The sequence below is a fragment of the Apodemus sylvaticus genome, chromosome 1 (genome assembly GCF_947179515.1).
Source record: "Apodemus sylvaticus chromosome 1, mApoSyl1.1, whole genome shotgun sequence".
NCBI lineage: Eukaryota > Metazoa > Chordata > Mammalia > Rodentia > Muridae > Apodemus > Apodemus sylvaticus.
Window position 1 is genome coordinate 20,413,516 of NC_067472.1, and position 25,319 is coordinate 20,438,834.

The window sequence follows — 25,319 nt, forward strand, 5'->3', positions numbered from 1 at the left end:
TTTGTATCTCTTGTCTTTTGAAGCATGGGGAATAATATACCTAATAGATTCATTGTTAGGTTTAAATGAGATAATGCACTTTTAAAAGTACTTAGTATATAATTTGTTTGTGACTAGTTGTGCCTACCAATTAATATGTATATATATATATATATATAGTATGGATCTGTAATTCTACTTGTTTATATATTAGCACTTCTGAAATGTTAAATTAGTGTATTCCCAAACTACTGTACTCTTTCTGCTGGTTCCATTAGGTTAGTACATTCCTACATACCCTAGCTGCTAAGACTGAGAACGCTCTTAATAAATTGCACAGTGTGTACCTACTTTTATGACACTTGGTTCCTTTTGATTATTAGATCATCTGAGATTGTAATTCTAATATTTTGTTGTTGGCTGTGTGTGTGTGTGTGTGTGTGTGTGTGTGTGTGTGTGTGTGTGTGTAAAGGTATTAACCATGCTGGCTAGGCTAGCTTAAGCCTGGAACTTACTGTTTATCCCTTGCTGGCCTTTGCTGAAGTCAGCTTAGAACTTAATGATTCTCTGCCTCAGTCTTTGAGTGCTGAGATCACAGATGTGAGCCACCAGGCCCAGCTGGGATAGTATTCTTAACCTGGGGAAGTCACTGCCTCGTGACTTTCCCTGTTATTTGAGAATCCTGTGGTATAATAGAGGACACTAATAGTTGAAAAATAATGACTTCTAGGGATTATTCCTTTTCGCTTATTATATTCTTTTTTAAAAAATTATTTCTTCTTTGATTATCCTAACCTAATATACAGATGGCACTTTGTATTTCTTCCTACCTTGAGTGAATTGGTAAATTCAGAGTTCTGCAGATCTGGAGAAATGCCAGTGCTGTTTAGATCCTATGTAAAGTTAAGTGATTCTCTGCTTTGGCTGTTGTCCTTCCCAAAGGCGACATTTCCAGTCTGATGGCACACACACACACACACACACACACACACACACACACACTATAATACATTTATATTTAAAAGCTATAAACATTTTAAGGCAATTTCTGTACCCTTCCTCCCGCCCTTTCATGTTTTATAGTATTAGGGATTGAGCTGAGGAGAGGACCTCATGGACCTTAAGCAAATGTTTTCCCACTGAGCTACATTTCCAGGCCTGCCCTCCCCACCCCCACCCCTGTTGTTTTTACCTTTTATTTTGAGACACAGTCTTGTTAGGTTATATGACCTTGCTTTGGGTTCCTCCGGAGCCTGGCTGACTCTGGTTTGCAATCCTTCTGTATTTGCTTCCAGGTAGCTAGGATTCCAGGGTTGCTCCCTAAGCTATGTTCCCAGTCAGGCTGCTTAGTTAATCTGTGCCTTTATAGTTTTTAAAATTAACTACATATACCAGTATTTCTAGTCAATTTTTTAAAAATCTTTTTGGCAGTTATGGAATATGTAATTGCCTTTCAGACTGCACTAGGCTGTGAATGTGGAGAGTTTAAGCAGACCTCTGGCTTCAGGGGTCCATCCTTGGGCACTCTGAAATTGTGCATTTTATGTGCTTGACATTTTCAGGGTGGGGTGGAGTGGGCTGTGGAGGGAAGTAACACACTCATGAGATTCTCAAGAGTGTAAGCGCAGACATGCTTAAGAGTGTGCATACATCCCATTCCAGCCTTCACACAGCCCTGGGAAGGAGCTGGCAGCACAGTTTCCTCAGTTCACAGTTGAGGAACTGTGAGGTCATGGAGAGGTTAAACCTTTCGCTTTGGTTCAGGTAGCTAGTCAGTAGTGAAACGCAAACCAGAACTCGGGCCTTTGCCATGTCACTGTGTACATATATGGTGATTTCTTGATAACTGCTGAGCGCTGTGGAATTTGAGGGAAGAGTGTGCTTTTCCATATTAGTAATCCCATCAGAAGAAAAAGTGTAAGTGAGGTGGTGTGGCAGACTCTCCGAGAGCACAGTGTGTGCCACACTAGCGGCTGTTTTCTGGGCTGTTATTGGGCATACCCTGGCAGTAGGTTCTGGGTCTCTGAGTGATCTCTGAGAAGTGTGTGTAACGTTTGCTCGTTAGTGTATGGCTTTGCTTTTGTCTTCCTCCTCAAGAGTTTTGCATTGCTAAAATCTTAGTTGAATCTTCTTCAGAATTGATAGGTTTGTGTTTCACTTGAGGGAGGTCATTTTCAACCAGTGATTTATGGTGAGAGATTTTTTTTCAGCTAGATTTTCAGTTATATAGAATGTGGACAGAGTTTGAAGCATTAGAAATAAGAGACCATCTGAACACAGCTATGAGAACACTGTTTTGCAAGCAATCGAGAATGGAAATGATTCACCTTTAGGGTATTTTTGAGTGATTTATAAGTAGAGATGCCTCCTAGAGAGAAGCTAGCCTGTGATCTTAATGATTCTGAAGAGCCTCTGTGGCCACTGATGACTTGGGTCTCCCATGCTGTTGGAATGAATGTTATCCGAGTGGCCGTAAGCGACACTGTTATCCCTGCCTAAGCTCCTGTCCTTAAGCTTTCCCATACAGCAAATGAAAATTTCCTTATGTGCCATAAGCTTCTATCTTATTTGTTTTTATATCAATTTGTTTATTTTAAAGTGAATTTCCTATTGTTCTTAGATTATTTTCTTTGTATGAGGAGTTTCTCACATAAGGCATCTTTGAAAATAAAGATGGTCAAAACCTTTTATTATAAGATAATGGAAAATATAAAAATACTGGGAGGGATAGCATACTGAGCTCCCATATGCCTATCGCCAGACTGAACTATTGGGAATAGAATTAACTACAGCAAATGCTGACTTTTCTTTTGGTGCTGTATTTCCTGTAACTATTTTGCAAGTTAATTTGTAAATTTTACTTTGCAGATGATGTAATGCCAGGTACTTACTGTGAAATTGACTTAGATAAAGAGAAGAGAGATGCATTTGTGTATGCTATCAAGAATCACTATTGGTATCAGATGTACATAGATGACTTACCAATATGGGGTAAGTATCCTGTGTTACAAAGTAGGGACTGTTCCAGATCATGATGGAAATGTGTTTCTGTGTTTGCCCCAGAATCGTCTTTAATGCTGATTTTATGGCTTCCTCCTCCTGGAGGCGGTTTTTGATACTGCCAGACCAGGAAAGTCTCAAAATAAAAGGTTTAATATGGTATAACTTTTCAGACTCAAGGAATTCAAAGGCATTTAAAATTTTCTTCTTCCCCAGGTTCTTTACAGCTTATTTTCTCTTAAATATAGTTAGAGGGACTGAATAGGATTTTTTGAAATTTACCCCTTTATGTGACAGTGTAGTAGTAGTATGTTTTTAGGGATATGATAGTTTTTTGAATGTTTTACTTATCAGTTTCTTTGGTATTTACCAAAGCATTCAATATCAAGAAATACTCTTATCTAGCTCCTGCTTGTCCATTTTATTGGGGAAGAGACATAATATGATTAATACAAATGAAGGCATAGTCCAAAGATAACTTAAATAATTAAATTATTTTAAATGCAAGGAATAGGCAGTTACTATAGGCAACATGTTTGATCACAGATATTTTTCTTGTCTCTATACATATGCTCCTTGTATAAGTAATTATCTTTTGATCTTAAAATTGTTAGCTGATCATTATGGTCATCTGCAGCAAACTGACTGAGCTACATTAGATATGCTAAGGAGATTTATAAGAAATTTAATCTCTTGGGAGGAAAAGGCAAAGAGGATTTCTGTGAATTCAAGGCCATCCTGGTCTACATAGCAAGTCCCAGGCCAGCCAGCACTGCATAGCGAGATCCTGCCATGTGCAGCAGCAAGAAGCTAGTGAGGACGGAGGGTGAGTTCTGAGTATCAAACCGTGACCATTTGTGGTAAACATGTCTTCATCATTTTGTGCTAGCGTGACCCTGGCACATGTTTGCTAAGAAGGCCAGCCTACACATTTGCCTTGTGCTAATAACCATGAAGGTAATGGTAGAATTGCCTCTTTATGTAAAGGACATTTAATGGACTTTTAGATGCTGGGTGTTTTGAATACTAGGTGGTGTTACCTCTTATAAAGTGTCTTTTCTTTTGTAGGTATTGTTGGTGAAGCAGATGAAAATGGAGAAGATTACTATCTTTGGACCTACAAAAAACTTGAAATAGGCTTTAATGGAAATCGAATTGTTGATGTTAATCTAACTAGTGAAGGAAAGGTCAAACTGGTTCCAAATACTAAAATACAGATGTCGTATTCGGTAAGTTTTAAAATAATTGTTTAAAGGAAGAAATGGTTGTGTTAGTAAGCTTTAGAAGATAAAAATATATCTTAAAGTTAGATGCAACAAAATTCCTCAGTGTATGTACATTAAATCTCCTAAAGGAAGAGGAAGTACCTCAGATCTGTGGTATGGGATGCCACACATTGGCCTAATGACCATTGCTGTAACATGGCTACCATTGGCACCAGGTAGGTGACAGCTCAGCCTTGTATCTTGATAGTGGTTTAGGTTGGGGAAGTTCATGTTTTTTTCTCTTCATTTGCTGTTGCAAATAGAGGTGGCATGAAAGTCGTCGTGTAGGTGTCGATTGCTGTGCTTGATGAGAAGACTTCTGCACAGTAAGAGCTTGTCAGAGTCCATTCTCAATAAAGGTCATTCTATTCTTTATGCTTAAAAATGGTGGAAGAAAGAGAGGAAGTCCAATATAGGGAGACTTTTCTCTTTGCCGATTATTTTTCTGGTCATTGAGAAGTATCCCTTGCTTATAGCCAATCCTGAAAATTCTTTTTTTCCATGTGTATGCAATATAACTATTACATAACTGTAGAGAACTTTAATAGTTGCCATAAAACCATAATTTAAAGATAAAAATTACGTATTCTTAGTTGGTTTAAATACTTGTAAGCTAACAAGTATTTAGCAACTGGTATTAATCCCAACACATATATCAAGTCAGCAGTAGTGATTTGTCCTTGAAAGCTGAAATGACCCATCTGAGGAAAGCTGTAATATTATACAACTTCTCAGACTAGGACTGAAGAGATGGTTAAGAGCTCTGCCTGTTCTTCTACAGAACCCAGGTTCAATTCCTGGTATCTACATAGCAGCTCACAAGATCATAAGTCTAGTTTCTGGGGATCTAGAATCTTCTTCAGGCTTCTGCTGGCACTGCACATGGGTGGTGCACAGACACATACCCAAATCCATGCACATAAAATAGTAAAATTAAAAACTAAAACTCTGGTCCTGTCAGTATCTTATTACCATTTTATTTTAATTTTTAAGTATGCCAGTATTTCTGATTTTTATATGAGTTTTGCCATCAGATTATTAATCATTTATTGACATTAATTTTTAAGTGGGGATTTTTTTTTCAGGTAAAATGGAAAAAATCAGATGTGAAATTTGAAGATCGATTCGATAAATATCTTGATCCATCCTTTTTTCAACATAGGGTAAGTCTTGTTTCTATAAGATAGAGCATATATGTGCAAATCAGTTTCACATTGAACATCTTTACATATCTTTAAAATGCCTGTGTGGGCCATTGTGCTAAGCACTATGGATTTTAAGATATAACTAATTGTGATTTCAGTTATAACCTTAAAGTCATAAGAATAATAGGGCATTTTAAAGGAATAATAAAACTTGCTTACTTCATAGTGTGGTGTAAACCAGTTAAGCGGTATATAGGGAAAAGCTAAATACATGGAAGCCAAAAATAGTACTTTAATTGCAAATGATGATTATATTGGAAAATGCGGTTCATCTCTGTGGTCAGATGGGCTTCTTAATTCTGAAGCGGGTCTTATGCTGCTGCTGAAGTGTTGGCAGGCTTCTGTTCACAGGCCTCTGCCCTGGTGAGCGTGAAGAGACAGCAGCAGAACGGAGAGGAGAGAACAGTGCAGGTTTTGCCAGCAGGAATCCTTCCGTGTGGAGCGTCTAGAAAGGGAATAAATGTTTCTGGTAGTCCTCATTCCTCACCAACACGTGGAGGTTGGATGAAGCGCCTAGGCCAGGGTTTGTCTGGGAACTGGATCTCAGTTCAAGGTTGCACTGTTGGGGATGTTCCTCCAGTTTTAAAAATTCCTAATACCACTTACTAAAAATTCATTGTTTTTAAATAAAAAAAAAAAATCACAGTAAACAGAGTGACACTTAGGATTCATATCGCTAGGGGGCAGTGGCGTGCAATTGGTAGGTTCAGTAATCATTGCTTTTTTAGTTTTATACTTAATCTTAGCCAAAAAGCTGAGCAGTGATGCTTTATTATTTTAATAAGTATTTTCTTGGTGTAAACATTTTAAGGCTATACCACATTGTATAGTTTTTAGGGTATTGACAAAGGAATGTTAGAAGTTTTAGATTATTGACAGTGCATTATTGTAGGTATTGATTTAAACTTTATTCTTTAGATTGCATATTTCTTAGATTAGGGTATAGTAGGGAACCTCATTAGAAGTTTTAATACTTTTAAATGTATATTTTAAACTGATATATAAAACATGTTATATATATTTGTGAGGTAACATGTGATGTTCCAGTACATATATACATTATCCACTGTTTCAGCCAAGTTAAACATATTCTTTCAAATTCAAATATTTTATCATTTTTTTCATGTTGGAAGCATAAGGTGTTGGTGAGATGGCTAATAGGCTAAAGTGCTTGCCGCCAGATCCAGTGACCTGGGTTCAATCCCTGGGGTCCACATGATAGAAGGAGAGAACTAAACTCCCAAAAGTTGTCTGATACCTATATACCCCCTGGAAATAAATGTAATAAAAGTTTTGTAAAGAAACATTCAGAATTCATTTTTTGAAATATTTATTATCATTATCTACAAAAGATATCCATAAAAGAAACCTTTCACATAATTTCACATAGATATATATCTACAGAAGGACAGCACCATGGTGGGGGAAGCACCAGGACACTGCATTCGTATCTACCTATAACTTTGTACTCGGAGAACTTTGACCTGACCTTTCCGCTCCTGTTCTCTTCAGCCTCTTGATGGCTGCTGTTCTCCGGCTTCTCTGAGAGTGGCTTATGTGTACACATTCAAGTGAGATAACAGGGTGCTTGTCTTTCTCTGCTATATTTTATGTAATAATTTTTAGCTCTGTCCGTGTAGGAAGTCTCAGCATTTAAGGCGTACCTTTCTTATTACTAAGAATATATAAAATTTTTCTATTTAAAATCTTGAGCAGTTGACTAAAGATTTTATATATCATTTTTTTTTCTTGACCATTTCTGGGTTATTAATTTCCAAGTAGAAACAAAATCCCATCTTGGGAGACAGCTGTAATTTCATCTTAAACTGCTTTTTTAAATTTTTTGGTGATACTTTAATGATAAACTTGCATAGTCTTTTAATAATTATGATGCATTCATTGTTCCATTTATAATGCCAATGGGAATGCAATAAATAAATTGTTGGAGGAAGGATGGAATGATCTTGTCTGTCTTTAACTTCCGTCTTTTCCCTGAAGCCTCTGGATGAGTAGCGGAGGCAGAGCTGCCCTTCCCATTCACGCATTTCTGTAGCATGTTAGCCCAAGTAAAACTCTGCCTGCCCTCATGGACAAGCCAGTACACCCTGTGTTGTTCTCTAGGGACTCTTGTAGCTCATAGCACACTTTCTATGAAGAGCTGCAGTATGCAAGTGAGAGGCTCTGCAGCAGGGAAGGCACTACTTGACGCAGACTTAAAAGACTAGGGAGAGTTTACAAAGGAATATAAATCACATGTGAGAGGAAGGTACATGAAAATGAGAAGAGGAAAGCAGATGTGCTCTCCTTGGTCAGTGAGCAGGGCGAGAACTGACAGGAGTATAGGGTGTAATGAAAGGAAAGGTTGATAGATTTGTGGAAGGCCATGTTATAGTATGGACAGAATCCTGGGATATTGTTAGGTTGGCTATGAAGAAATTGGGCTCTGTATGTTTTAGAGTAGAGTAGTGATAATGAACATTATATTGTGGAAGATTTGCTTGATGACTTTGTGCAGCTACACTGAAAAAAAAAGGAGAGACATAAAACAGCAAGAGACTGATTAAGAGAAAATTAGACTTGTCGAGTGTGAGATTATACCGTGGGGATGCAAAAGGGATAAATATGGAAGGAAAACAGAAGTTTAATGATTGGGACCGAAGAGAATGTTGAGAGGTTAAGAACACTTGATGCTTTTGCAGAGAACATGAGTTCATGTCTGACAGTTCACAGTTGCCTGTGACTATAGTTCCGGGGATCCCTCTTCTATAGGCACCCACATATGTATGTGTGTACCCATACACTGCTACGTATATACAATTAAAACTTAAATACGTTTCTAGGTTTAATAACTAATGAATTAAGGAGAAGGAAGGACCAGAGATAATTCTAAATTTTTAAAGCCAAATATTAGTTCCAGTTAATAGACGCTAGAGGATAAGAAATGAGTAGTATGTGTGGGGGAGATGCTAGGGCAATCCCAACCTGAGATTCCACGGAGGTGTTAAAGTGGAAGTTATGGTAGTTAGTAAACGTCTGAAAGATGAAATTGTATGAAATCTGGAAATTTGAGCAAATACGGGCTGAAGGTATCTCCAGCGCCATCACTGGAAAGTTGGCTACAAGCTCTTGAGCCTTGGAGTCATGGCTGAATACCAAGACTGGAGCTTTAGGAAGAGTCAGCTAAGGGTGAACAGAGTGGAAAGATGAAACCAAAGCGGTAGTCAGTGACTTGGGATGGCGGAGTGTCAGCAAAGGTGAACACTGGCAGAGGGAAGGAGGGGAGCGCATCACCCAACTGCTGAATCAACTTAGAAGTTCATGGCAGGGCGGGAGCCGGGGCAGTGGTAAAAGTTCTTGTCCCTAAGCCCCATGGCTTCAGCTCAGTCTCTAGAGCCCACATGGAAGGTGAGAACTGACTCCCACAAATCGTCCTCTCACCTGCACGCATACTCATATACTCAAAAATTAATAAATGTGAAAAAACCCACAAAAGTTCATTGCAAGGGCAGTATTGAAATCCACATTATAAAGACATGAGGAAAAAATGTAGTTTTGTTTGAAAAGTTTGGTTGAGTTTTGATAGGGAAAAAATGGAGTAGGCGCTGTTAAAGATATGAGTGGTCACAGCAGAGTTAGCAATGTGAGCAAACTACGCTCTCTGCTTTCCTGTTACTCTTCAGATCTTGTGCTGATTCTAGGAAGTGCAAGTGGAAATAGAAGCAAATGAACCCCTTGGGAAGGTCTTATTGCAGACTGCCTTTGTTTCTTTAAACAAATTTCAGTGGTGCTTTTATGATAAATATTCCTCCCCCTTTTTCAAAGTTTTCAAAATGTGCATTCATTGTTTATAATTCTAGCAGGTGCTCAGTAGGTAAGTTAGTGAGAAAGGGAAGAAGGGGAAGGTTAGTTTCTTATGTAAGGCAGTTGGTGATCTGCTCTTCAGGAAGAGCCATGACCATAGACTTTGTCCTGTCCTAGGGTTCAGGCAAGGTCCCAGAGCGAGGACTACTTTTTGCCTTAGTGCACATCCTCAGCACATTAGCGCAAGTTAAATCAGTTCTCATTGTACAGGAAAATTGCTGATGCTGGAGAAAGACAGTGGTGTGTGTGTGTGTATATGTGTGTGTGTGCGCGCGTGCGTGTGTTGGGTGGTGTTGGTGTGTGGATTAGGAGTAGGGTACAGAGTAAAAGAGGAAGCTCTCAGTAGGAATGGGATTTGTTGCCCAGTGGGAAGATTATGGATGTATCCTAGGAAGATACATCTCAGAAATTATGTTGTATGGGATGGTAGAAGATCTGAGAAAGCAGGGCCTTGGGAACTTGGAGAGAAACTTCAGAAATACCCTCAAGGAACTTTGGGAGGTTAAAATATAAGTGACAGAATAAGTGTGCAAAACCACAGACTTAGTTCAAGTCAGATATACTGAGTTCTAAGATGTCCTTGGAGATGAAATAGTACTTTGTAGGTATAGGCCAGAATCTGGATGAAGTCAAAGGCCTTGAGGGCACGATGTTGTTGGAGGTTTCCATGTTGTGGTCAGACGATGCCATGCGCTTGTGATCACTATCTCTCCACCTCACGCAGCACAGGACGCTGTCTCCATGTTTACATGGGAAAACTGAAGCCACATAGAAATGTGCACAGCTGAAGTTAGAACCTGAGCCCCTTTGATTCTGCTGCCATGGACTTCCCGTGTAGAGTTGCATTGTGCATACCTTATGGCTAAATGATAGTTGGTTAGTAAATCTGACTTGAAAAATCTGTATAGATGATGGCATGCTTTCATGGAGGTTGGATTTTAGGCCAGCGCCTCATTTTGACTACTTCTCCCCAGTGTATCTGAAGTTTAGATTTTTTTTTTTAAAGATTTATTTATTATTATATCTAAGTACACTGTAGCTGTCTTCAGACATACCAGAAGAGGGAGTCAGATCTCATTACGGATGGTTGTGAGCCACCATGTGGTTGCTGGGATTTAAACTCAGGACCTTTGGAAGAGCAGTCAGTGCTCTTAACCGCTGAGCCATCTTTCCAGCCACTGAAGTTTAGATTTTTATATAAAAGATGAAAGATGGTAATTGTCTCCTGTTAACATACAGTTGATATCATGAAACATGAATTTGTATAACTGGTATTTCACACTGGTAACTCTTTTCTTTTTTTTTTTTTTTTGTTAATTTAGATTCATTGGTTTTCAATTTTTAATTCCTTCATGATGGTGATCTTCTTAGTGGGATTAGTTTCAATGATTTTAATGAGAACTTTAAGAAAAGATTATGCCCGATACAGTAAGGAAGAAGAAATGGATGACATGGTGAGTAAACACTATTCTATATTTAATAAAAACTAGTTATCCCATATACTAAGTTTTATTACTTTTAATTGTGTATACATGCGTGCATGTGTGTTCCTGGAGAGGCTATAGGTGTTGGATTTTCCCTTGGAGTTTCAAGTAGTTACAAGGTTTTCTTCCAGTCTGGACCAGTGCCCTGTGTAGACCTTGGGCACAAATTCCACAGCCGGTCCCACAACACCCAGGGGAAACTCCAACATACCCAGGATCATAGGATCAGAGGTGAAGACACAACATCTATCACAACATGGGGAGTAACTGGACCAGCGTGACACAGGGACACAGGAACGCTGCCTGACCAGTGGCACAGGTTCCTTCCAATCTAAGCAGATGCACTGAGCAGACCTTGGGTGCAGAATCCATAGCCAGTCCCACAACACCCAGAGGAAGCTCCACTTCCAGGTGCTCTAACACGCCCAGGATCACAGGATCACAGGAGCTTGCTTACACCAGGATCCCAGGGTCCCAGAGGCAGTTTGACTCCCAGGAGCTCTGACATACCCAGGATCTCAGGATCACAGGATCCCAGAATCACAAGATCACAGAGACAGCTTGACTCTGAGGAGTTCTGACACAACCAGGATGACAGGAAGGATAGGTTCCAGTCACATATATTGAGGGCAGGTAGCACTACAGATAACCAGATGGTGAGAGAGAAACATAAGAACATAAGCAGCAGAAACCAAGGTTACTTGGCAACATCAGAACCCAGTTCTCCCACCATAGCAAGTCCTGAATACACCATCACACTGGAAAAACAAGATTTGGGTCTAAAATCACTTTGCGTAATGATGATGGAGGGCTTTAAGAAGGACATAAATAACCCTCTTAAAGAAATACAGGAGAACACAGGTAAACAGCTAGAAGCCCTTACAGAGGAAACATAAAAATACCTTAAAGAATTACAGGAAAACATAATCAAACAGGTGAAGGAAATGAACAAAACCATCCAGGATCTAAAAATGGAAATGGAAATAATAAATCACAAAGGGAGATAACCCTGGAGTTAGAAAACTTAGGAAAGAGATCAGGAATCATAGATGCAAGCATCACCAACAGAATACAAGAGATAGACGAGAGAATCTCAGGTGTAGAAGATACCATAAAAAACATTGACACCACAGTCAAAGAAAATGCAAAAAGCAAAAAACTCCTAACCCAAAACATCCAGGAAATACAGGACACAAGGAGAAGACCAAACCTAAGGATAATAGGTATAGAAGAGAGCAAAGATTTCCAACTTAACGGGCCAGTAAATATTTTCAACAAAATTATAGAAGAAAACTTCCCTAACCTAGAAGGTGGTACCCATGAACATACAGGAAGCCTACAGAACTCCCTGGGCCAGAAAAGAAACTCCTCCCATCACATGATAATCAAAACACCAGATGTACTAAACAAAGGCAGAATATTAAAAGCAGTAAGGGAAAAAGGTCAAGTAACATATGAAGGCAGGCCTATCAGAATTATACCAGACTTCTGGCCAGACTATGAAATCCAGAAGATTTGGGCAGATGTCATACAGACCCTAAGGGAACACAAATGCTAGCCCAGGCTACTATACCCAGCAAAACTCTCAATTACTCTCAAAACTCTCAAAACTCTCAGTAGATGGAGAAAACAAGATAATTCCATGACAAAACCAAATTTACACAATATCTTTCTACAAATCCAGCCCTACAAAGGATAATAGATTGAAAACACCAACAAAAGGAGGGAAACTATACCCTAGAAAAAGCAAGAAAGTAATCTTTCAACAAACCTAAAAGAAGATAGCCACACAAACATAATTCCACCTCTAACAACAAAAATAACAGGAAGTAACAATCACTTTTCCATAATATCTCTTAACATCAGTGGACTCAATTCCCCAATAAAAAGACATAGACTAACAGATTGGACACAGGACCCAGCATTTTGCTGCATAGAGGAAATGCACCTCAATGACAAAGACAGGCACTACCTCAGAGTAAAATGTTGGAAACAATTTTCTAAGCAAATGGTCCCATGAAACAACCTGGAGTAGTCATTCTAATATTGAATAAAATAGACTTTCAACCAAAAGTTATCAAAAAAGATAAGGAAAGTTCATAGTTGTCAAAGGAAAAATCTACCATGATGAACTCTCAATTCTGAACATCTGTGCTCCAAATGCAAGGGTACTCACATTCATAAAAGAGACTTTACTAAAGCTCAAAGCACACATCACACCCCACACAATAGTAGTGGGAGACTTCAACACCCCACTCTCAGCAATGGATAGATCATGGAAACAGAAACTAGAGAGAGACACAGTGAAACTAGCAGAAGTTATGAACCAAATCGATTTAAAAGATATCTATAGAACATTTCATCCTAAAGCAAAAGAATATATCTTCTTCTCAGCACCTCATGGTACCTTCTCCAAAGGTTAAATTAACCATATACTTGGTCACAAAACAGACCTCAACAGATACAAGAAGATTGAAACAATCCCATGTACCCTAGCAGATCACCACAGTCAAAGGCTGGTCTTAAATACCAACAAAAACAATGGAAATCACACATGTGGAAGCTGAACAACTCTCTACTCAATGATAACTCGGTCAAGGAAGAAATAAAGAAATTAAAGACTGCTTAGAATTTAATGAAAATGAAGAGACATCATAACCAAAATATATGGGACACAATGGAAGCAGTGGTAAGAGAAAAACTCATAGTTCTAAGTGCCTTCAAAAAGAAACAGGAAAGAGCTTACATTAGCAGCTTGACAGCACATCTGAAGGCTCTAGAACAAAAAGAAGCAAATATGCCCAGGAGGAGTAGATGACAGGAAATAATCAAATTCAGTATCTTTCCACAAATCCAGCAAAGGATGGGATAATAGATTGAAAATACCAACACAAGGAGGGAAACTACACCCTAGAAAAAGCAAGAAAGTAATCTTTTAACCAAATAGAAACAAAAAGAACTACACAAAGAATCAACCAAACCAGGAGCTGTTTCTTTGAAATAATTAACAAGATAGATAAACTTTTAGCCAGAATAACCAAAGTGCACAGAGACAGTATCCAAATTAATAAAATTAGAAATGGAAAATGTGGAAATTCAAAAAAACATCAGCTCTTACTACAAAAGCTTATACTCAACAAAATTGGAAAATCTGGATAAAATGGACACTTTTCTAGACATGTACTGGGTCCCAAAATTAAAACAGGAGCAGATAAAACATCTTAAACAGTCCCATAAGCCCTAAAGAAATAGAAGCAGTCATTAATAGTCTCCCAACCAAAAAAAGCCCAGGACCAAATTATTTTAGTGCAGAATTCATTCAGACCTTCAAAGAAGACCTAATACCAATACTCTTCAAACTATTCCATGAAATAGAAACAGAAGGAATACTACCCAATTAGTTCTATGATACCCCAATTACACCTATACCTAAACCACACAAAGACCAAAGAAAGAGAACTTCAGACCAATTTCCCTTATGAATATCGATGCAAAATTACTCAGAAAAATTCTTGTCAACTGAATCTAAGAACACATCAAAATGATCATCCATGGGCTTCATCCCAGGGATGCAGGGATTGTTCAATATATGGAAATCCATCAACGCAATCCACTACATAAACTCAAAGAAAGAAACCACATGATCATTTCATTAGATGCTGAGAAAGCATTTGGCAAAATTCAGCATGCCTTCATGTTAACAGACTGTAAAAGATCAGGAATTCAAGGCCCATACCTAAACATAGTGAAAGCAATACACAGTAAACTAGTACCCAACATCGAACTAAATAGAAACTTGAAGCAATCCCACTAATATCAGGGACTAGACAAGGCTGCCCACTCTCCCTATCCAATATAGTACTTGAAGTTCTACCTAGAGCAATTAGACAATAAAAGGAGGTCAAAGGTATACAAAAGGAAACAGTCAAAATATCACTATTTGCAGACGATATGGTCGTATACTTAAGTGACCCCAAAAATTCCACCAGAGAACTCCTAAAGCTGATAAACAACTTCAGCAAAGTGGCTAGATATAAAATTAACTCAAATGAATCAGTAGCCTTCCTCTACTCAAAGGATAAACAGGCTGAGAAAGAATTAGGGAAATGACACCCTTCACAATATTCACAAATAATATTACATACCTTGGTGTGACTAACCAAGCAAGTGAAAGATCTGTATGACAAGAACTTCAAGTGGCTAAGAAAGAAATTAAAGATCTCAGAAGATGGAAAGATCTTCCATACTCATGGAATGGCAGGATTAATATAGTAAAAATGGCCATCTTGCCAAAAGCAGTATACAGGTTCAATGCCATCCTCATCAAAATTCCAACTCAATTCTTCACAGAATTAGAACAATTTCCAAATTTATCTGGAATAACAAAAAACCCGGGATAGCAAAAACTATTCTCAACAATAAAAGAACTGGGGGAATTACCATCCCTGACCTCAAGCTGTATTACAGAGCAATAGTGATAAAAACTATTGTATTGGTACAGAGACAGTCAGGAAGATTAATGGAATACAATTGAAGACCCAGAAATGAACCCACATACCTATGGTCACTTGATCTTTGACAAAGGAGCTAAAACCATCCAGTGGAAAAAAGATAGCCTTTTTAACAAATGGTGCTGGTTCAACTGGCAATCAGCATGTAGAAAAATGCAAATCAACCCATATTTATCTCCTTGTACAAAGTTAAAGTCCAAGTGGATCAAGGACCTCCATATAAAACCAGATACACTGAAACTTTCAAGGGAGAAAGTGAGGAAGAGCACGTGAGCGCAGGAGAAATGTTCCTGAACAGAACACCAATGGTTTATGCTCTAAGATCAAGAATCAACAAATGGGACCTCATAAAATTGCAAAGTTTCTGTAAGGCAAAGGACACTGTCAATAGGACAAATTGGAACCAGGAGATTGGGAAAAGATCTTTACCGATCCTACATCCAATAGAAGGCTAATATCCTATATACAATACAAAGAACTTAAGAAGTTAGACTCCACAGAATCAAATAACCCTATTAAAAAATGGGATACAGAGTTAAACAAAGAATTCTTAACTGAGAAGCACCTAAAGAAATGTTCAACATCCTTAGTCATCATGGAAATGCAAATCAAAACAGTCCTGAGATTCCATCAGTCAGAATGGCTAAGATCAAAAACTCAGGTGGACAGCAGATGCTGGCAAGAATGTGGAGAAAAAGGAACACTTTTTCATTGTTGGTGGGATTGCAAGCTCTTACAACCACTCTAGAAATCAATTTAGTGGTTCCTCAGAAAATTGGACATAGTATTACCTGAGGACCCATACTACTCCTGGGCATATACCCTAAGATTCTCCAACATATAACAAGGACACATGCTCCAATATGTTCATAGCAGCCTTACTTATAATAGCCAGAAGCTGGAAAGAACCCAGATGTCTGACAGGAATGGATACAGAAAATGTGGAACATTTACACAATGGAGTACTACTCAGCTATTAAAAAAACTAATTCATGAAATTCTTAGGCAAATGGATGGAAGTAGAAAATACCATCCTAAGTGAGGTAACCCATCACAAAAGAACACACATAGTATGTACTCACTGATAAGTGGATATTAGCCCCAAAGCTCAGGATACCCAAGACACAATTTATAGACCACATGAAGCTCAAGAAGGAGGAAGACCAAAGTGTGGGTGTTTTGGTTCTTAGAAAGGAGAACAAAATACAGGAGCAAATATGGAGACAAAAGAGAGACTGAACAGAGACTGAAGAAAAGACCATTCAGAGACTGCCCCACCTGGGAGTTCATCCCATATACAGTCACCAAACCCCAACACTATTGTGGATGTCAAGAAATCCTTTTTGAAAGGAGCCTGAAATGCTGTCTTCTGAGAGGCCCTGCCAGAGCCTTACAAATATAGAGTCTGATGCTCGCAACCAACCATTCACTTCGTGCTGGGTTCCCCAATGGAGGAGTTAGAGAAAGAACTGAAGGAGCTGAAGGGGTTTGCAACCTTATAGAAAGAACAATATCAACTGACCAGACTCTCCCCTACCCCCCATAGCTCCCAGGGACTAAGCCACCAACCTAAGAGTACACATGGCTCCAGCTGCATATGTAGCAGAGGATTACCTTGTCAGGCATCAGTGGGAGTAGAGGTCCTTGGTCCTATGAAGGCTGGATAGATGCACCAGTATAGGGGAATTAAGGGCGGGGAGATGGGAATGTGGTGGGTGGAGGAACACCCTCATAGAAGCAAGGGGAGAGGTGATGAGATAGGGGATTTCCAGGAGGGAGGGAAAGGGGATAACATTTGAAATGTAAATTTAAAAAATCCAATAAAAAACAACAAACAAACAAAAACAAGTAGTTGCAAGCTGATGTGGGCACTGGGAATTGAACCTGGATCCTCTTCATGAGGTTAAGAGTGTGTTCTCTTAACCGCTGAGCCATTTTTCCAAACTTACACATTTCTTTAAAGATTAAAAAAAAAGTATCTGAGCCGGGCGGTGGTGGCGCATGTCTGTAATCCCAGCACTCTGGGAGGCAGAGGCAGGTGGATTTCTGAGTTCGAGGCCGGCCTGGTCTACAGAGTGAGTTCCAGAACAGCCAGGGCTACACAGAGAAACCCTGTCTCAAAAAAAAAAAAAAAAAAAAAAAAAAAAAAAAAAAAAAAAAAAACCCAAAATCCAAAATAAATAAATAAATAAAAGTATCTGTGTGTATGATGTGCATGTGTTGGCAAGCATGCTAGAACGTGTATGTTGAGGTCAGAAGACCGCTTGATGGACAGTTCTCTCCTGCCCTTACATGGGCTTTAGGGATTGATCTCTGGTGGCCAGACTACCTGCTGAGCCATCTCTCCAGACAATTGTGTTTTTGATGTTGAATCTCGATTAGAATTTCTAATCTGAAGTCAATAAGGACAGATGAGTTTTCAGAATTCAGAATTCTTATATTTAAAAGAAGGTCTAAAGCCAGGTGCAATAGCAAATACATATAGTTCCAGATATTCAGGAGACTGAGACAGGAGAATTGCTTGAGCCCAGAAGTTTGAGATGAGCCTTGCTTTTCTAGGTTATGTAGCTCAGTGGGAAAGTTCTACTTAGTGTTGGATTTAATGCCCAGCATTACAAAGTTTAAAAATGATTGTAATGTTATCTGTGGGATCTAGGATCATGTCTATTTAAATATATTCTTTTTTTCTAACATAACTTAAATGTTCTATTAAGCAAGATAAAGAAACTTCTGATCTCCAGCCAAGTTTTGTTACCAAATAAGGACATATCACACTTAGGAAATAAAATTTAGTTTGTAGAGCTTTTGATTTCAGAATCATTTGTTTAAAAGGAAACATAGGCTAGTTTTGATATATTTTTTAAATATTGTTAAGTGTTAAGTTAAATTTAAGGGGTGGGCAGAAGGATTAGTATACATTTAGTTTACTATTTCAAAAGACTTATTCCTATTTTTTATTATATTGCAGCATAAAAGCATGTTCCGTAGAACACTAATACCTAGGTGTACTTTATCATGAAATAGGCTTGAGAAGCAGTTTAAAATGCCAAATTTTAACGTGCTTAATATATTGTAGTGATGGTAAAATAAATTCCTTCTTAAGTAGTTTGCTTAGGAAACTTTGTTTCAGAAATTAAGGATAATTGGGTTATTCAAAGCTGAACTTAAGCATGGATTAAAAAAAAAAAAAGCCCTAGATGACTAAATATAGCTAAATGCTTAACTTGAGCTATAAAGGGCATTTCTCTTGGTTTTTAGGGCAAGTACTGGTCTAAATATATTTCTCTTTTGTGTCTTTGACCATTGATGGTGGTGAGCCGTACTCACTGTGAGTGGCAGGATAGGGCCTGAGAGTGCAGTAATGTCCTATTCAGAGAGACTTTTATTCTTCCAAGTTTTTTTTCCCCTCCTTGGCCTTTTCTCTATCCGATTTTTACTTTCATGAATCTCAACATAGAACACATAACAGTCTGAGTTATTTAGACAGGAATCACTTTAACTTTGAAATCTCTGTCCTCAGTATTTTGAATTGTTAAAAAAGTGTGGAAGGAGGGAGTTTACAACTGCAGTTTCTTTTCTTTTTTCAAATATTTATTTATTTTATGTATATGAGCATACTGTAACTGAAGATGGTTGTGAGCCTTCATGTGGTTGCTGGGGATTGAATTTAGGACCTCTCCTCACTCCAGTTAACCGTGCTCGCTTCGGCCTAAAGATTTATTTATTATTATATGTAAGTACACTGTAGCTGTCTTTAGACATACCAGAAGAGGGTGTCAGGTCTCATTCCATGAACCACCATGTAGTTGCTGGGATTTGAACTCAGGACCTTTGGGAGAGCAGTCAGTGCTGTTACCTGCTGAGCCATCTCACCAGCCCACAACTACAGTTTGTTACCTGTGTATGTATTTCACTTTGATTTTAAATTGGCTGATTTTGTCTACCTGCATGTGTCTTCTCTACAGGACAGAGACCTAGGAGATGAGTATGGCTGGAAGCAGGTGCATGGAGATGTGTTCAGACCATCAAGTCACCCTCTGATATTCTCCTCCCTCATTGGCTCTGGATGTCAGATATTTGCTGTGTCTCTCATTGTTATTATTGTTGCTATGATAGAGGATTTATACACAGAGTAAGTGTTGGCACTTTATCATGTTTGTTGGTATAAATAGTTTCTTTAGTCATTGTAATCTAGTAAGTCAGTCATTATCAAATATTTGCTTTATTGGTAATTTTGTTATTTTAATACTACCTGTTCTATTATTGTAGAAAGATGTTAATCTATAAATCTGAATGTTTGTGGTTGTGTTCCCGTTACATGCCCAAGCTCGCCAGCCTGGCTGAGCCCCCCAGTCACAGTGGCTGTCACTGAGCGAGGCAGAGGCTACTCCAGTCTAACGCTATTTGAAAAAGAAAACCTGCGCTCTTTCAGATTCAACTAGATCTTTATCATTTCAGTTATGAAATTAAAACATCACATTTATACTCAGACTGAGACCACTTCAGGAGTAAAACCAATCATTTACAGTATTGTTTTTTCAAATCCTAGGTCAGTATCTTCTTTTGCGTAGTTTTGGCTATGCTGTTTATTAGCAACCAAAACCATTTACCAAACTTTGTTAAGTTACATTATTTATTTGTGTATGTGCCTGTGTGTTTAGGTGTATGTGTCTGGGCATGTGCGTGCCACAGCACGAATGTGCAAATCAGAGGATGATGCTGAGGAGCTGTTTCTCTGCTTCTGCCATATGTCCCCAGCATTGAACTCAGATCACCAGGCTTGCCGGCAAGCACCTTTACCTGCTGAACTAGTTTACTAGCCCAGTTTGGTGAAAGTTTTTTATTTGAGTCAGTAAGAAGGCTCGGGGCTCTGTCATATCTGCTTTTGTCACCTCATTTCCAGAGAGCCACAGCATGTACAAACAATTCACTGTGGTGTGGGGTAGCATCACCACCTCAGGTGTCAGCAGCAGCCATGATGTCTTCCTCTGTCAGAGCAGCCCCAGCTGCATTCCAGTTCATGTACATTCGCATATATGATAGCATTCCATGAACAAATAATACATTTGTACTGCTGAAAGAATTGCTTGTTAGTTGTAAAATATTTATCCATGCAGCAGGCAAGATGGCTTAGCAGGTTAAAAAAAAAACTTTCCCTCCAACCCTGATGACCCCCATTTGTTCCCCCTGGGAAGGAGAAGACTAACTTCAGAGAGTCCTGCCCTCTGACTTCATGTGTGTGCTGCAGTGTGCATGTCCACACAGGCACAGGTCAGACACACATAAAAATAATAAATACTTTTTTAAAAAATTTAACTATACACTAAGTTGCTGTTCCTCTTCTGGGTAGGTCCTTGAGAAGAGGACTAGATCTTAACCTCCTGATGCTTAGACTACCCATATAAAGTACCTAGTTAATGTTTAAAAGCTGATGGGAGTATGTATTAACCAAAAAAGCTGTTTCTTAAAAACGTCTGTGCTGTTTCTGTAATCTACTTTTATGTTGCCATTTATTACCACATTTTGAAATAAGGTTCATGTAAACTACAGAGTTGCCGTGGGTACGTATTCATATTTTAGGGTATAATGTATTTTAAGGTGAAGCGAACATGAGGAAAGCATTTCAGCTCTGCGAAGCAGCCGTGCTTTACACTAAGTGCTGACTCTAATTCACCATTCTCAAGTTGAAGCTGACCCCATTATTCAGTGTTGTAACTACAGAGTAACTTTTTCTAGCATCCTAGTTTTTGCATTGCTTTGTCCAAATTTTTGTTTTGATTTGCTTTTCAAAATGGTATTAGAATTTGGCAACTCATTAATGCATACTTTCTTGTAACTTTAAAGCCTTTTGGTTTTGTTGTTTGTTTTAAGATTTATTTATTATGTATACAGCATTCTGTGTGTATGCCTACAGGCCAGAAGAATGTGTCAGATCTCATTGTAGATGGTTGTGAGCCACCATGTGGTTGCTGGGAATTGAACTCAGGACCTCTGGAAGAACAGCCAGTGCTCTTAACCTCTAAGCCATCTTTCCAGCCCAAGCTCTTCAGTTTTTAGGTATAAGAAGCTACTCTTCTATGGGTAGTGTCAGGGCCAGGTCATGAGGTGTTCTGACAGTTACTGCAGTAAGTAGGTGTTGTGTTTATGTGATGTGTGTGCAGTTACTTAGAAGTGGTGATGCTGTCTGTCATAGTATGGTGGAGAAGGGACTGATGACATCAGGGTCCCATCTACTTTGTGCATATTTGCACCTTCATTGTGCACATCGATCCTGTATGAGGACTGTTGTATTTCTATCCTATAGACAGGAAAGGGAAAGCTCAGAGAGGTGAAGTAATTGGACTAAATTGCACATTGCTACTAAAGAAGTGACAACTGGTTTTGAATGGAGGTGATTACATTTCAGAGTTTTTAATTTGTACTGTTATGGAATTGAGAATAGTGATGAAACAATGTGAAGTGGTGAGAAACTGGAACATTTGAATGTGAAGTTGGGGTGATTGCTCAGGGGACATGAGTCTTAAGGATAGATGGAGTAGCTAACCTTAATAGGTGCGGATGGCTCTGCCTCTGTGATCACTGTGCCATCAGAGGAAAACATTGGCAAGGTGCAGGTAGGCCAGTTAACTGTGGTGCTAGCTTGAGAGAGCCCATGAATCCCGCGGGGGCGGGCGGAGGGGCGAGCTCTCAGTGGCCCGCTCTTTAGCCTCTCATCTGCTCTTGAGGACGGGCTGCCGCGGTGGACTTGTCAGTATAATGAAAATGGCTTGTTTGGAGAGAGGGGATGAATGCTTGCAGAAAATTGTTGAACAAAGAAACAGAAGATAGATCTGAATGTTAAAACCATCCTGCTTGGACACAGTAAACTTAACCTGGAAGTCATTTGGACTCCAGGCCAGCCTTTTCAAGCTCTTCGTGTGGATAGTAAGAACTTTTGCCTGGATTAGGCTCACCATACACTAAACTAGCCCTTTGTGTTTTCTTTTTACTGCATTTATATCTGCCTTTAACACACACATATAAAGAGATTGGGTCATATTTGTTAGTCTTTGTGTGGAAGGAATAAATTAGCACCTCAAGATGTTTGAGTTCTTAGAAAAACAGATTTGATTTTTTTTAAACTGATTAATTTTGAGATCTGTGATTCTTTTAATTTGAGAATGACAAATTTTTACACTTGGATTTAGTTGAAGATGGATAGAAATGAAATCCTGCAGTATTCTTATTTTCACTGTTGAGATGTGCTTTGCATGCATTCATTTACTTTCCCAGCCACTATGAAAACGAGCACAGGTGTCAGAACAGGTGCTACACGTTGTAAAACTAGGGGCGGGAGTGTGCAAGGTGCTAGTAAATAGTGAATATCTCTACTCACTGCCATTTAATATTTTTCTTTTCAGCTGGGTATTTTTAAACAGTTTTTTATTGCTTTACTCAGCATGAAGGTTGGTATGATTCTTTAGATTTCATTAATGGGAAGAGGTTAGAGATCAGGCTGACAAGGTTGCCTGTAGATCAGTAGATACTTTTAAAGATCATTTTTACAGAAAAAAAGTAAGTCTTAGCATGTTGTGTCATTTAAAATGGTAGCATTACAAACTATCCTACTTGATTTTTATTTCTAGTAAGCAGGCAAAAAACTTAAGTGTTGAACCAGTTATAAAAAAGGAATGTTCTGTTTCGGTTTGTTTTTAAACAGAATATCTTGTTTCATACGATGGAACTGCTTTACAGTGTTATAAGTAGAATTTTAGTTCTGACTTGCCATTGGTGGCAAAGAAACGAAAAGTGCGACTTTAGATTGTATTGCAAATCCAACTGTAGACTAGACAGAAGTAGACCCAGCTTGGTATGGTTCCAGTTCACCTGTGACTGGGAAATCTTTAATGGTTTTCTGTAATTCAGGATGGGATGATTTTCTGTTTGCATTACGTAGATCTAAGAGGACAGACTCACTCCTTTTTTTTTTTTTTTGGTTTTAATTTATAATACATATTTTTATGCCTTTGCAGGAGGGGATCAATGCTCAGCACAGCCATATTTGTCTATGCTGCTACATCTCCAGTGAATGGGTACTTTGGAGGAAGTCTGTATGCTAGACAAGGAGGTAACTTAGGAGTTAACACTGTTGCATCTTTAATTGATGGTATTCTTCTGCTGTGAAGTATTTGAAATTTTAAATGGGCAGTACAGATAGTAAAGGCCGCTGTTATACCAAGTGTATAACCTCTATCAAATCTGTTATGTTTTCTAGATTATTTTTATGGAAACTTTTAATATTATGAATAATTAATAGATTTTTCTCCATTGTGAAGTTAGCCCCAAAGAACATGTACAAGAGTACTTCTAACTTATCGATGTTGCGTTTCTCTGAGGTACCTAGCTCTTTAGATGTGCTCCAGGTGACCCTGCCTTACATTCACCCTTAAAGTTATTTTTCATGGGTGTATATAAAAGTGTGTTTAATGGCTATAGATGAAGCTTGTAGGCAGTGGCAGGAGATTAGGAAACAGTATTCATCTCGTGAGGATTTGTAGCTTTGTGTCACAGTTTCTCAGGTAAAGTTTCTTCACACTAGACCTGTAATAGTGAGGGTCAGAAAGGTACTTGCATTGATAAATATGCATATTTTCACTTATGAATGAGAGGTTTTTCAAAGATCTTATCTATTGTGATTTTTTACAGCGTATCTAAGCATGGTCAGCGTTAGGAGACTTCGCCTTGCATTATATTGTCTGTTTGTACGTCTGTATATATTTAGCAGTCTACCAAAAGCAGGGTAGGTCTGGGCACAGTGGCACATATCTGTAATTCCGGTACTTTTAAGGCTGAATCAGCAGGATTGCCTCAACTTCAAGACTAGCCTAGGCTATAGAAACCAGGAAGCTTTTATAGGTAATAGGAAATCAGAGCGTAGGATCATTTACAATCCTTCTGGATGGCCACATTTATCATTGTCTGTTTGTAGATTTTATTTGCTAGATACGTGGCCGAGTGAGTGCCTTTGGTTTAGGCAGTTCTTTCAATGGCCTATAGACATATCATTATCTATTCCTGACTCTTTTATTTAGATGTTCGAACTCTTAACTCTATCATCAAGTATAGAAAATAAATGGTGACATATATAATAACATCCTAAGGAAGTAAGGGCGCTTAATGTAATGTGGCTTTCCTACTGAAAACTAGTTGGGCTAAACTGTGTTGCTTATGACTCTGAAGTCTTCACAGCAGAAACAACTTTGCTTAAAATAGGAAGTGTATTTATGTCTGTATCTGAGTCTGTTTTTTTGTCTGATAGCAAGCTAAGAACAGTTTGTCACCCTTCCTTGTACAGTACCTGTTCTTAAATGTTGACAAGCTCAAGTAGGAATGTCAGATCTTGCAAAGTATAATTTAAAGATCATGTTCTGAGTCTAAACAAGCCCTAATAATTCAGATGAATAAAGAAGTCAGCTCAGAGAGTTGAAAATATTTCATGGATCTCAGGTCTGCATTATAGTGTGGCTTCAAATCTTTTCAGTGATCCCAGTGTACAGACTAATAGATCCAGTCTGAACCTGGCAATAGCTAACCTGGAGCCTCCCAGGTGTGAGGAGCAGTAGGAAACTAAGCACAGACATCTGAGCAACTGGTTGTATTAAGACGTGGGGAAGCGGGACCTGCAGATAGATAGAAAAGTTTCATTTGTATGTGTCTGCACCTGAGAGGATAAAGCAGTGCACAGGAAGGATTGTTAGGTGTTAGGATGGATGGGAATTTTAAAAGTTGAATAAATGTTTCACTTTAGTCGTTACCCCTATAATTAATTATTTCAAATGCTGGCCATTAGAGAGGAAGGATTTGTGAGACTTCTGTAAAAAAGAACTTCTATAAAAATGAACTAGAAGAGTAAGATCAGAATTGAGTTTCTTTGAAGGAATGTTAAGATTTGCAGTGGTAACTCTACCACTGAACATGAGAAGTCTGTGACAGAATTTAAATTAGAAAAAGTTAGCTTTATATCTAGACCGTAAC

General features: G+C 38.5%; 1 protein-coding gene across 1 annotated transcript in view; it reads left to right on the plus strand.

Annotated features, from left to right (window-relative positions):
- Tm9sf3 (transmembrane 9 superfamily member 3) overlaps positions 1-25,319 on the plus strand; it is a 58,061-nt gene that overhangs the window by 12,350 nt on the left and 20,392 nt on the right. The window contains exons 3-8 of the mRNA XM_052186057.1: positions 2,848-2,970; positions 4,048-4,208; positions 5,330-5,407; positions 10,633-10,764; positions 19,271-19,437; positions 23,318-23,412. Coding sequence (XP_052042017.1) covers positions 2,848-2,970; positions 4,048-4,208; positions 5,330-5,407; positions 10,633-10,764; positions 19,271-19,437; positions 23,318-23,412 — 756 coding nt within the window. The remainder of the gene's footprint in view (positions 1-2,847; positions 2,971-4,047; positions 4,209-5,329; positions 5,408-10,632; positions 10,765-19,270; positions 19,438-23,317; positions 23,413-25,319) is intronic.